The sequence below is a fragment of the Gekko japonicus genome, unplaced genomic scaffold (genome assembly GCF_001447785.1).
Source record: "Gekko japonicus isolate JY-2015 unplaced genomic scaffold, Gekko_japonicus_V1.1 scaffold1418, whole genome shotgun sequence".
NCBI lineage: Eukaryota > Metazoa > Chordata > Lepidosauria > Squamata > Gekkonidae > Gekko > Gekko japonicus.
In genome coordinates, this window is record NW_015174318.1 from 290277 (window position 1) to 303944 (window position 13668).

The window sequence follows — 13668 nt, forward strand, 5'->3', positions numbered from 1 at the left end:
TTCTGCCTGGGTTGAATGCATGCATGGTTGTTGTGTGTGTATGAACCTGCTACCATATGCATAATTCTTTGATGTGTGTGCTATGATTTGGTGACAAAATTCTGGCAGATTGCCACTTGCATGCAAGTGATTTTCTGAATGTCTTGTGTCATACTTTTGAATCATTTTCTCTAATTATTGAATTCCAGCCCTTTCTCATAAAGATGTGTCCTTTCTTTCTCTTGTATGGAAACTGTGTTGAAATGCTGTCCATCGCTGGAGTTTAGTGCCAGAGTTTATAGCCTCACAGGGTAGTTAATGAGTTTGCACTCTGCAGGCATAGAGCCTATGGGGTGCTCCTTGCTGGTTAGGAGAAAAGTACTGAAACAGGTCGGTATGAATCACATCCCTGATACAGAACCATTTAGTGTCATAGAATTGCAGATCACCCTAGCCAGAGGAGGACAATAGGCAGTTGAGTCAAAGCTAAGACATATGGGGCCTCAGGCAGACAAGATGAAAGTGGATCTTCCTGCAGACAGGAAGTGGGGAGGGTCTTTTGAAAGGTGAGGAAAGGCAGAAAATAAAACTTTGGAATTGGTTGAAGGAGTAATTCTTACATAAACCTACAGGAGGAGGAAATGTGTACCATAGCTTAGGAGACCAGCCATGACCATATGACCCTGAGATGTGCTGGTGGTAGCAGTGTACCTTATGAAAAGTGGGAAGGGAAGCCTTGTTGGGGTCTGATGGCTGGGAACCTGAGTTAGCTGAGTAACTTCCTTATTCTCTCTGAAGCAGAAGCAGGCACATCTCACAACAGGTATATCTGGAAATTGAACTTTATGCCCAATTTGATAACCATATCTTTAGACCAACAAGTTCTGACATCCTTGCACTGTATAATATTCTAGTAGTTTAAGAGTATCTCATCTGTTGGTGTTACTGGGTAAAGACCGCATTTTCCACATCAGTAAAAATTCAAAAGTAGCAGTCTGAGATAAAGCTTTGAAGGAAATACAGAATTTTTTGTATAGTAAATTGTATTTTCCTCATATTTTAGGCTGATCTACAGGATTTTCTGGTTTCTGTTTAATGTTAGGGTCAATAAGCTAGACAAGGAAATCTAGCCCCTTGCATGTACTGCCTCCTTTTTGGTCCCTGGCAAGATTTATCAAGCTTCTGCTTAGTCACTGCTTTACGTGTTTGGTGGACTAATATGGCTTGGTAGATTGCAACTTGTGCAGGCCTAAATTAGACAGTTTAATTTTGTCTGTCCGTTTTTTTAGCAGAAACCAAACCTGTGTTTTTGACAGTCACAAAAATCTACTATTTAACGATTTGACCACTACCCCCTTCTCCTTTTGCAAGAAGAATGCACTTGCATAGTATGTTTAAGGTGGAAATAAAACAAAAAATGAACCTACAATTACCGAAAGAGAAAATGCATATATACAATAAATGAAATGCCAGATAATATTTGACTCAGTAAATATACTTTGCAAATACTGCAAGAGAAACTGTGAGCAGAATTATACACTGGCAAATATATAATCATTGGTATTGTGTATGCCTTTACTTATGTGTCATCTGTATGCTGTTACAACGCAGGCTGCTCATCACTATATTGGATTAAATTGTTGTGAGGTCTTGTCATTAATTATGTATGACCATCTCATGAAATGTGTTTATAATATACATTTGTTTATTAGTTTCATTATTAGCATCTTTTTCCTTAGTTTACAGATGTTTTATAATGTAGAGGGTCAACAAAAATTACTGAGGCAAGATTTACATTTCCCACCAAAACTGGCAGAGTTGAGAGTGGAAGGCTACTGATATAGATGTACATAGCCAGTCAAAGTGCATTGCTGAATATGCCATATTTGGAATGTGAGCAAAGAATTTAATTCCAAATCAGCCATGTTATAAGGGAAGGTGGTTTTTACTGAAGGAAATGGCAAGTATTTTGCTCACAGCAAGCAGCCATATGGAGACTAATACCTCTCATTTAAATGGTCTGAGGTAAACTTAAATATTAAAACATACAATGCTTATTTCCAATCTTTCTTCAATGGCAGTCCAGACAAATGAGGAACCTAGGGTTGCCAAACCCCCTGGTTTGCCAGGGGTCCCCCGTTTTAGGGGGGGGTTCTACCCACCGCCGGCCAGATGGCCAGCGGGGAAGCCCCACCCCCAACACCCACAGCCACCCATCTCTCTACCTTTAAGTGTGTGTAACCCGTGTTTCATCCCAAGCGAGAACTCCGCAAGCTTGCAGGGAAAAGCCGGCTTCGTTCTTAAAAGGGAAACGCAGTTGCTCTTAAAGGGGAAACGCCGGCTGCCGGCTACTTTAACTGCAGGGAACTGCCATTTCTGGAGATCCAGCGCACGGGCGGGTGGGGGGGGGGTGGCGGACGTCCCCAACATGACATCATACCGTCGGGGATGCCCTGCCCCCCCCAGAAGATGGACTTGGCAACCCTAGGGGAACCGAGTGAGGGAGTGTGCAAGCCTGAGGTTCCCCCCAGCTTGTTCACATAATGGCAAACTATAGCTGACTGTTGTGTCTGAATGATTGCACAGCCTCAAAGTAAAGAGCTTTGAGCGTGTATCGTTTTTAAAAATACCATTTATTTGTACCACTTTACATCAGGGAACAGTGTGACTGGAAGATAGGCAACTAGCCATTGACTTCCCCCAAATATTCTATGACAAGCCTGACTACTGCATAATTATCTCAAGGATCATATGGGGCTGTGCTTGCATGTTTTGAAAGAGGAATGAAGTGATGGTGAGCAGGCGAAGCTGTTCTTCAAGGGGAGCCACAATTATTAATGAAAGAGAGTACATATATAATGATATTTATGTTGGTTCCAAGTCAAAGGCAGAAGATATTCTGAAGCAAACACTGAAGAAAGTCATCAGCTGTAGATCTTTTGGTACTTGGTTCTTGATAGCTAACATGTAAAGTACCCAGAAGTTCATCTGTTGCATTTTTCCATTTAGTTTGAAATTGTTTCCACACCTTTTCTTTTGTTTCCAGGTTTAACTTAAAGCCGATCTCTTTCAGCTGTTGCTTTTATAACTTCGCTTGTGGCAGATATCTTTCCTGCACTGACCCAAGCAAAACCATTGGCAACTTAATTTAAAAGCTTTTGTTTACTTTTTATTTGCTTTTTTTTCTTTCCTTTTATTTGTTTCTTTGGCTGCACATACCCAGTTGAGCCAGTTGATGCCCGACCAGCTGCAGACAGAGGACTCACCACACGACCAGGTATATAATGTGCATGGCTTTTACCTAACCTTTGTTTGGCCTGCTTGTCTGTGATTGGCTTGAGCTGAATGAATCACCTTTTCTTTGTTATGTTCCTCTGCTGAGCTATTGTGTCTTTCTCATAGACATAATTAAACAGTCACTGTAAGTACTTTAACAGAGTCATCTTTATAAAACATTTTTCATCTTGACCCATGAAAGAAGTGTCTGTACCAAGAATACGTTGAAGTTAAAAGTGGGGTGGCTGGATTATTTTTGTTCCCCAGAGAGTATACACAGAGGGCTTTTAAAACATGTTTTTTTTTAATCCAGTAGCACCTTAGAGACCAACAAGAATTTTGGAGTAGAAGCTTTTGACAGTCTTGTTTAGAGTGTTTATGTTGTGTGTGTGTGTGTGCGTGCGTGCGTGTGTGTGTGTGTGTGTGTGAGAGAGAGAGAGAGAGAGAGAGAGAGAGAGAGATTTAGTGTTTGGAAATATTAAATATAGTGAGTTCTGAGTGTTGGTTCTTCAGAAAAGAACAAGAAAATTAAACTTGTAAATTTACTTAGAATTAAATTTTAATTCCAGGGTATTTTTCAAGGAAAAATTGGGGGGGGGGGTTGTTTGTATGCAATTGCTATATGTTCAGTCCAAAATACAAGAACTGACACTTACCAAATGCATTATAAAAGATATAAAGAATGTGTTTTGGAGGTGTTTAAGCAAAGGTTGGACAGTTATTTGTCAGGGATGATTTAGCTCATCTTGCATGGTGCAGGGGGTTGGACTAGATGGTGTCTATACCCCTTCCAACTTTTTAATTCTATTATTCTGTTTCATTAGAAATGCCTTAAGGATGTCCAGACTCCAGACTATGTGGTGGCTAAACCTGCTCTCTGCAGCATTTCCCCAACCTTAAATAGCCATCGGGTGATGTTATTTGTGTAACTGTGACAACATAACATATAGATCATCAATACACATGTCGCCCCCAAAAGCTCAATTAGCCACACTCCCAGGGCAGGCCCATAGCACCCCCTCCTGATCCTCATTGCTGGATTTGTTTCCCCTGAAGCTAGGCACTGAGAAAAGTCTAAATACCTGAATATTCAGTACCAAATTTTTAAAGGGTGCTAGTACTCATCTATAAGGTTGTGCCAGTTTTCACTAATTCCCTCTTCCCCCTGCAGATCCCCACTAGACTGTTGTTGAGGGTCCACTGTCTCTTTCTCTGGCTGATGTGGTAGGCTAGCTCATGATGATCAGGACTTGGGAGAGCCCAGAAAAAGGAGCCAGTACTCAGTACCAGTGAGTAAAGGTATAATGTGTCATCAACTCACAACTGACGAATGGCGACCTCCCTGAAGTTCCACCTCATGGTGTTTTCAAGGCAAAGAGATGAGCAGAGGTGGTTTGCAATTTCAGGCCCATAGGCAGGATTTTTAAAGTTGGGGGGCATTTAAATTTCTTAGGGAGCACTGGTTAATCGAATTAAAGGAATACCTGGCTCCTTCCCCAGACCTGCTGCTGCTTGGGGGCCCTGGGCTGGTTGGGAAGTCATGAGGCCTTGCCAGTAAGTCAAGGGGCCTAGCCCCAAGATGCCCCACTGTAGCTGCGGGCCTGTGCAGTTGCCTTTCTTTGCATAGCAGCCCCAGTCTTCCTTGGTGGTCTCGGTCTCTCATCCAAGTACTAGTGAGTATCATTACAAAAAAAGCCCTTCTTAATACACCAGACTAACCACATAAAAATACTGCATATAATTGCTACAAAATAAACTTGTCTAATGCTGTTATGATGTAATTCCGACACCCAAAAAATAACATTAAATTTTCCAGTACTTGCATAGAATCAAAATTTGGAAACTTAGACACATCCAATTAACAGGCTTTGTCCCCCACACAAACATGAAGCTAATTAATGTTGTTTGAGTAACTGTTCTGAAAGCACTGGGTTGTTGTTGTTTTTTGGGAGGTGATATTTTAACCACTCTTGCTTGTATTACATTATAGGAATCAAAAGTAAGATACAGCTGCTCTGTCTATGTAGGAACATAATTCAGAAGTTAACAGTATCCTAGAAATTATGAAACTTATGCATTTATTTGTTTATTGGGGATTTGAATGATTGTGTTTGAATGAATGAGGTTAAGTATAAGCACCTAGCCAAATATATCTGTGCTTAGTAAGGCAGATAGTTTTTAGTAGAATTCTAAGGACAGATTACACAGAAGGCTGGATAATATCTCTAGCTTAGTGTTTCATGTCAAGCTGATCCAAGAGGACAATAACATTAGAATTATATATGTATGTTCTTGTATTCATCCTGAGTGCACGGATCTCACTGCAGGTGAGAGTAAAAATTAAGAGTTGGATGACAGGCTAAAATCAACTAAATATTGTTTTCCTTATATGGGAATAAAAAGAGTAAAGTCTTAAGCAAGCTTCCCAACCCTTCTTTTCAGTATCTCAGATGAATATAATATATCAATATAGTATTGACGTATTAACTAATTTCCATTTTAAAAATTTCATGACATATGTTTAATGACTCTGTCCATGCATGCCAAGATGAGATCTTGATAGTGTTCCATGGGCTGTGTTCAAATTTTCATTTTTTGATGCAGATGAAGTTCTGTATTTCCTGGTACATCATGCCAGTGACATAATGCTTGCGCACTTGGTTACTGTTCTATACCTAACTCTCAGGCACTTCATGCATATGCAACATATGGCTACAGTGACTGGGATAATTAATTCTTTATCATGTGGTACACTCAGAGCAAGCTGCCAATGGCAAGTCTACATATAATGTTTTTATGGAAGGAAACGTGCAAGGGGCTATGTTTATTAGACAGGCCTTAAAACCTGTCTTATATTTCCAAGGAGTTGGTTAATCTCACTGAAATGTTTAAATACATCCAGTACCACCTTAGAGACCAACAAGATCTTCAAGCCCCCTTTGTCATATACATTTTTAGCTTTTAGTTAAATTTTATTCAAAGCTCTATTTTGTAGATAAGAAAGATGCACATATCAGGGCCAAATTTGAGGTAACTGAAGGTAAATTAATGAATCTCCCCTTTAAAACAAACCCTTAACGTAACAGCTGCATCTGTTCCCTCTTCCAGTTCAGATTGATATGGGGCGGGGGTCAACCCTTTCTTTCATTACGGTTTTCAGAAACTTAGTTATTCCCTGGTTCTTCTTCCACTCAGACCTGCAGGCAGGAAATATGCAAATAGAGAGCAAATAGCAACTCACTATATTTAGTTCCTTCTCCACTGCACTGCAGTCCAGCTGACTTTCCCTCCTGGATCGTCCCCCCTCCGCCACAAAGTCCTCCTAATTACTGCCATTTGGAGTTTTGAAAAAAACAATGGGGAGGATTCCTCCATGGTTCCCATGTTGCCATGTCTAGTTAAGCCCTCAAATAGGTCTTTCCAAAATAATTGCACTCCTCAGTCATACAGGTTTTCTTATAAATTACAGCCATAGTTACCAGTTTTTATTATCTCACTTAAAGTCAACCCACTTAACTAGGGAGATAACGTATTCAGCGATTAGGTATATCATTTGTTCAATGCTACAACATAAATCATTGACCTTGGTTCAGGTGTTTAACGTATCCACATAGGTGTGGGACAAACTGATTAGAATACAGAGTTCTGTTAGTAGCCTGTGCTACATCTGGTTGTTTTCAGAAGGGAATATTCGCCTGCGCAGGGGTCATTTCGTAGAAAAAGAGCTGCAGGAGCTCATTAGCATACCTAATAAGCTATTAGCATAATAGCTCATTAGCATATGCCACGCCTCTTGACATCACTGGAAGTGATGTCAGAAGGGGAAGCAAAAGGGGAGGAGGCATCTTCAAAAGCCTCACTTTCCCTTCCCCAGCTGAGAAGGGGTTTAAACTTTAACCCCCTTCTCTGTTCACTTCCCCCCCCCCAGCCTGCCTTGGCAGGCTGGCTGGAGAAGGGGAGGCTTTTGAAGATGCCCCCCCTTTGCTTCACCAGCCGGTCTACCAAGGCAGGCTGGGGGGGGGAGCGAAGAGATAGCGGGTTTAAACTTTAAACCCCTTCTCTCTGGAGTTGCGCTGCAGAAGCGGTGCTATCTCTCCATTCTATTCTATGGGGCCATAGAATACAATGGAGATTTGGCGCAACTCTAGACTGAAGGAGCTTGGGGGTGGGGAGCTGGGGGCAGGGCTTGCTGCCACCAGGGCTGCCGGAGCACTGCTCCGGTGCACTCCATCCCCAAACAACTCCTGAGCCTATGAAATCTTTGAAATAGACTCTACCAACCAAAGGCTCTCTTGAGCCAGAAGGGATACTCCCTTAGCAAAATAGATCCATTGGATCCAACCCTGTGATTTGGATCCTGCATAGATTTCCACAGTATGGGAACTGGGGACGGGCTGATTTTCACTGATTTCTTCCTCCCACAGGAGGCCTCTGACCACCAACACCCCCCCCACACACACACAAAAGCTTTTGCTGGAGGTCCCCATTCCCTAGGAACTGCATTTTAGTGAGCATTTTGGTCTGTCATGGGAGCTGGAAATTCGTGAAAATTGCTCCCCCCCCCTTGCATCACAGAAATCTTAGTGGGGTGCAGATTCATTTACCTTTTTTGTGTACACAGTGTTTACATAGGATTTTGTCAGTAAAACCAAGGTTTTATTGTAAAATGTAAAAGTTTAATATCTACATTATCCTCATACATATCTGTAGTTTTAGAGGCTGATCCACAAAAGATTTTTAGCAGTACCTATAACATGGAATACCGGCTTGGATCTCATGGGTTCATTCCTCTAATTAGCTCTGTTGTTCCAGCAGAAGAATTATTTTGTCTTTAGTGAAAGCAGCTTGTATGGGAGGATAGTTTCTCCTGTAGCAGAATAGATCCATACAATCTACCCTGTTTTGATTTTTTAAAATATCTTTGAGTTGCTTTGGAAACCAATTTTGATTGTAAAGTCGGATAAAGTATAATAAATATTGAAGTTACATTTTTATCGAACACTCGGAGGGAAGGGCTCAAATGAAAGGGAATTCAGCATATAAAGGAAATCAGGATATAGCTACAACAGACCACCATTATAACAGTTTACTTAGCTGTTTCAGTGATGTGTAGCTAATGCCCCATTACATACATCTTGTTGAGGAAATGAGACAAAAAGGATTTGAAGTCTATGTCACATTAATACCATAATACTATAAGGTATTTCTTTTGAAAGGAAACCCAGAGGTAGAGCCTTTATCAGGACTGGGGATAAGGTGTAAATGGCACCAATTGTTACACCATGTCCTGAGGTACAGAATGTGGAAAAAATGAACAAAAAAGCTTTTGTATTGCATATTTTAGGGGTGAGGGGAAGGAAGTTATACATTAATATTCAGCTTCCTAGCTGTTGTTGAAGTTCTCCTGCCCATGAACATATCTTGAAACATTATCATGCTCACTTGGTTTTTGAAATATTTTGAAAATCCTTTTGTCCACTGGGAGAATGTATGATACAGCACTTAAAAATACTTACTGTGGGCAGTGAACAAGGAGCCTTCTTCAACTCAAAAGGCTTTTATGCAGGATACAATCCATTGTCTGTGTGCGTGTAAACTTTTTGGAAACAATAGAGAAGATGAGTCACTCACTTCTGTTAAACTCATCACACACATTTTTCATTTGCTGCTTCTTCATGTGTGAATCATTATCATTACTCTTCGCAATATAGGTGTGGAGTGTTCACCGTTATTTAAAAGCTGGATTTAGTTATGCCTTGTTTTTCCGATGCAACTGTAGGCTCTGGACTAACAAACGTTAAAACAGAAGAGATCTCAGAAGTAAAGATGGATGCAGAATTTAGACATGACTCAGGATATGAAGTACATCATCAGAAACTGGTGAGTGGGCTCTTTCACTTGATATCGAGTGCAGTATATATATTGCTTCATTTGATCTGTCTATTTTCTACGTGCAGTAAGAGCCCATAGGAGTTGTGTATACAGAATTGCTGTTCTATATGTGCTGTGTCCCTGTTACAAGCAGAATATGATCACTGAACTGGTCCACCTTTAAAGCACTGGGAACGGAAAAACTTCGATTAAGTTGATTGAACCCAAGTGTGCATGTTTAGAAAAGTCCTCACAGCTGTGTTTCCATGTCCAATAGCTACATCCAAGGCATAAAACTGGTAAATTAATTTAAAGCACAAATTAGCCTACACTGTGATTTTGACTTGCCTGTTAAACCTGGATTAAATCCCCAAAATTTAGTTAGTTCTTGGTGTGGATTTGAAGCAGATGCTGCCATAGAGATCACATAAACATATAAGATGATTAGGACTGACCCATAACATTTTATGGTGAAAAAAACAATAATGATGTCTGTTTTTTTAGACTTGAAATAGGACTTCGAAACTTGTGTTACACAATGGCATGAGGATATTGGTCTCTAAGGATATATATTGGCTTTATGACATGACATTATCTAAAGTGCCAATCTTAAGAAAACTGCTTGTAAGGGGGGATATTACCAGAAAGCAACCACATGGAAGCTAAAGTAGACAATACTGACCTTGATGGACCAATGGTCTGATTCAGCATAAGGGAGCTTCATGTATTCATGCGTATGTCAACTGGATAAATACAAATCTGTGACTAGGATCTTCCGCAGATGCTTTGGTAATTACGGAAGAGCCTATGCCATTAATGCTCCTAAATTATGTGTGCGACACCATAGATTTCCTGAAGATAATGCAGTTTTTAGTAGCCTTCCAGAGAATACTGTTTTGGCCACCATGGATGTGGAATCTCTGTATGCCAACATCCCACACAAAAGTGGATTACAAGCCATAAGAAACATGATTTCTGACAACACCACAACTGACCTTGCCACCAAACTCTGCCATTTTGTTCTCACCCATAACTACTTCAAATTTGGTAACAACTTGATGGTATAGTCATGGCCACCTGCATGGCCCCACAGTATGCTTACATCTTCATGGCTGACTTGAAGCAATGCTTCTAAGCTCCTACCCACTCGCACATCTCTTATACTTGCATTACATTGATGGCCTCTTTATTGTCTGGGCATACGGAAAAGAAGCACTGGACATATTCCACCAGGCATTCAACAACTTTCACCCCACCATCAACCTGACAATGAACCGATCTACGCAAGAAACACATTTTCTAGACACTGTTGTACAAATACATGACAGATGCATAGACACCACCTTATACCAGAAACCTACTGATCAACAAACATATCTACATGCATCCAGCTACTATCCTAAACATACCAAACAATCTTTTGTCTACAGCCAGGCTTTACACTACAACTGTGCCTGTTCCAATCCTACAAAAAGAGATTCTCACCTGAGGGATCTACAACAAACCTTTTTGAAATTAATATATCCACCAGATAAAATTGGAGGAAAAAAGATTAACAAAGCCAGACCAATGCCCAGAGAAAGTCTGTTACAAGACAGGCCCCAAAGAGACAATAACAGAACTAGTGTCACATACAGCTCTCAACTCAAAACAGCTCAATATTATTAGTAATACTATTATTTATTAAATTTTTACCCCGTCCTCCCGGCTCAAGGTGGCTTACTCAACAGAATAAAATTTCAACAATACAGCTTAAAAACATCAACATCAATTAATATAAATAACATTGTTAAAACCGGTAACATAATAAAGTGCTAGCAGACATAATTTCCTCATTTTACAGTCAGCTTTTTGGTCTTCTTCAGTTGTCTTGGGTGATTAGCTCAGGCAGCAATTGAAGTGTCCAGAGGATCAGGGCTCTCCCACCATAAGGTGTCAGTTGTTGGGAGTAGAGGTGGTGGTGGTAATGGTGGTGGCTCCAAAGGTCTGGTGGAAGAGCTCCGTTTTACATCATCAGTTTTGCAACATCAGTGACTTACAACCTCTACTGAATAATGACAGTTCTCTTTCACAAGCACTCGGGGGCAGATATTTTCTTGCACTTCGACAGCCCCCCCCATTCTTAAACAACTCCTCAACTACAATAATACAGCATCTAATTTGAACATGGACACTGGTACCACAACTTGCAAAAAACTCAGCTGCCAACTTTGCTGCCACATACACCCAAACAATGCGATCACTGGACCTAACAACATCAATGACACCATCTCAGGCTCATTCAATTGCTCATCTTACAGCACTGTATATGCCATTAAATGTCAACAGTGCCCTTTGGTTCTTTATGTAGGGCAAACAAGTCAAACCCTACTCCAAAGGATACATGGACACAAATCTGACATCAAGAATAACAAGACTGGGAAACCTATAGGAGAACACATCACCCTTCCAGAACATCCAATGGGTGACCTCAAAGTAGCTGTTTTATTGCAAAGGAACTTCCAAGAACAAACTAGAAAGGGAAATTGCTGAGTTACAAGTCATTACAACACTCAGAACAATGCAACCTCCAGGACTTAACAGAGATATTGGTTTCTTATCTCACTACATGTGCTAACCTCATCCTTACATCTGTATTCTCACCAATCCCCCAGAAGGGCTATACATCCTCTTTATTTTAGCAGAGATATTGGTTTCTTATCTCACTACATGTGCTAACCTCATCCTTACATCTGTATTCTCACCAATCCCCCAGAAGGGCTATACATCCTCTTTATTTTATTTCTTGTTTGGAATAGTGGATTGAAATAGTAGATTGTAATGTAATGGATAGTAGAGTGTAATGTAATTTGGAATGGTAGATTGGAATGTGGTCTGGGGATGGAGGAGATACACTGCACAGCCAGTCACACCACCTCAAAGAAGAGGATGCTGTACTGTTGCTTCCACGCTTGAGAGGACATGGATGAATGTGATATCAGGGTCTCAGTTAATTACTCTTAGAATTCCACAGTTAAGAAGAGTACATCTGCCCATCAATCTCCGATTTTGATATATTTATTTCCTTCACTATGTTTTCCCCTGGAATTAAACCCAAACAAATGGTGACCATAAGCTTGTTATTCCACTTTGGTTCTCGTGTCTGTTAAAAATCTTTATTTATTTATTTAGTTCATTTTATTATTTTTAGATTTATATCCCGCCCTTCCAAATGGCTCAGGGTGGCTAACATATGGCGAAAGCCGGATTAAATAGATAAAATACACTAAAACAGCAAAACAACCACAATAAAACCCATACAATATTTATGGTGCTCTGATGTCATCCTATATATAAATTATCCAAGATGGGAACAATAATCCCAATTCGACGGCCAGCTGCCTCAATAGCGCGGTCTCCAGCGACGATGTTCTACGCGCTTCTGCCAGGCAATGCTTACCTTCCATAATAGGGGCAGACAATGGAGCAATTCCACAGTGGTGGAATAGTGGTGGCGGCTCCTCAAAAGCCTGGCGGAAGAGCTCCATCTTGCAGGCCCTGCTGGGCCCAGATCTCCTCCGGGAGCTCATTCCACCAGGTAGGAGCCGCCACCGAAAACGCCCTGGCCCTAGTAGGGGCAAACTTAACGTCTCGGGGGCCTGGAACTTCCAGGATGTGGAGACTCCCCGATCGTAGTGCTCTTGAAAGAACATATGGGGAGAGGCGGTCCCTCAGGTAAATAGATAAATAGGTACCGCTTTGGTGAGAAGGTAACAGCGTTCCGTGTGCCTCGGTGTTTAGTCATGCCCACCATATGACCACAGAGAAGTCTTCCGACAGCGCTGACTCTTTGGCTTGGAAACAGAAATGAGCACCACCCCCAGAGTTCTGATTCAACTGGCTTTCACGCAAGGGAAACCTTTACCTTTACTTTAACAACCCCTACAATCTTAAAAGATGATGCTGTTAAAGTGCTGCACTGAATTTGCCAGCAAATTTGGAAAACGCAACAGTGGCCACAGGATTGGAAAAGGTCAGTATACATTCCAATCCCAAAGAAGGGCAATGCCAAGGAATGCTCAAACTATCGCACAATTGCACTCACATCACACGCTAGCAAGGTCATGCTCAAGATCCTACAAGCTAGGCTTCAACAGTACGTGGATAGAGAACTGCCAGAAGTACAAGCTGGGTTTTGAAGAGGCAGAGGAACTAGAGATCAAATTGCCAACATTCGCTGGATTATGGAGAAAGCAAGAGAGTACCAGAAAAACATCTACTTCTGCTTCATTGACTATGCTAAAGCCTTTGACTGTGTGGATCACAACAAACTATGGCAGGTCCTTAAAGAGATGGGAGTACCAGACCACCTCACATGTCTCTTGAGAAACCTGTATAAGGGCCAAGAAGCAACAGTTAGAACCGGATATGGAACAACTGATTGGTTCAGCATAGGAAAAGGAGTACAACAAGGATGTATATTGTCACCTTGCTTATTTAATATATATGCAGAGTACATCATGCGAAATGCTGGCCTGGATGAATCACAAGCGGGAATTAAGA

At 41.1% G+C, this 13668-nt stretch overlaps 1 protein-coding gene across 4 annotated transcripts in view; it reads left to right on the forward strand.

Annotated features, from left to right (window-relative positions):
• Positions 1 to 13668, forward strand: part of APP (amyloid beta precursor protein) — a 242168-nt gene that overhangs the window by 220097 nt on the left and 8403 nt on the right. For 2 of the 4 annotated variants that reach the window (XM_015424207.1, XM_015424205.1), the window contains 2 exons: positions 3203 to 3256; positions 9035 to 9135. In XM_015424207.1, the coding sequence (XP_015279693.1) occupies positions 3203 to 3256; positions 9035 to 9135 (155 nt within the window). The remainder of the gene's footprint in view (positions 1 to 3202; positions 3257 to 9034; positions 9136 to 13668) is intronic. The other 2 variants (XM_015424206.1, XM_015424208.1) reach the window with 1 other exon arrangement.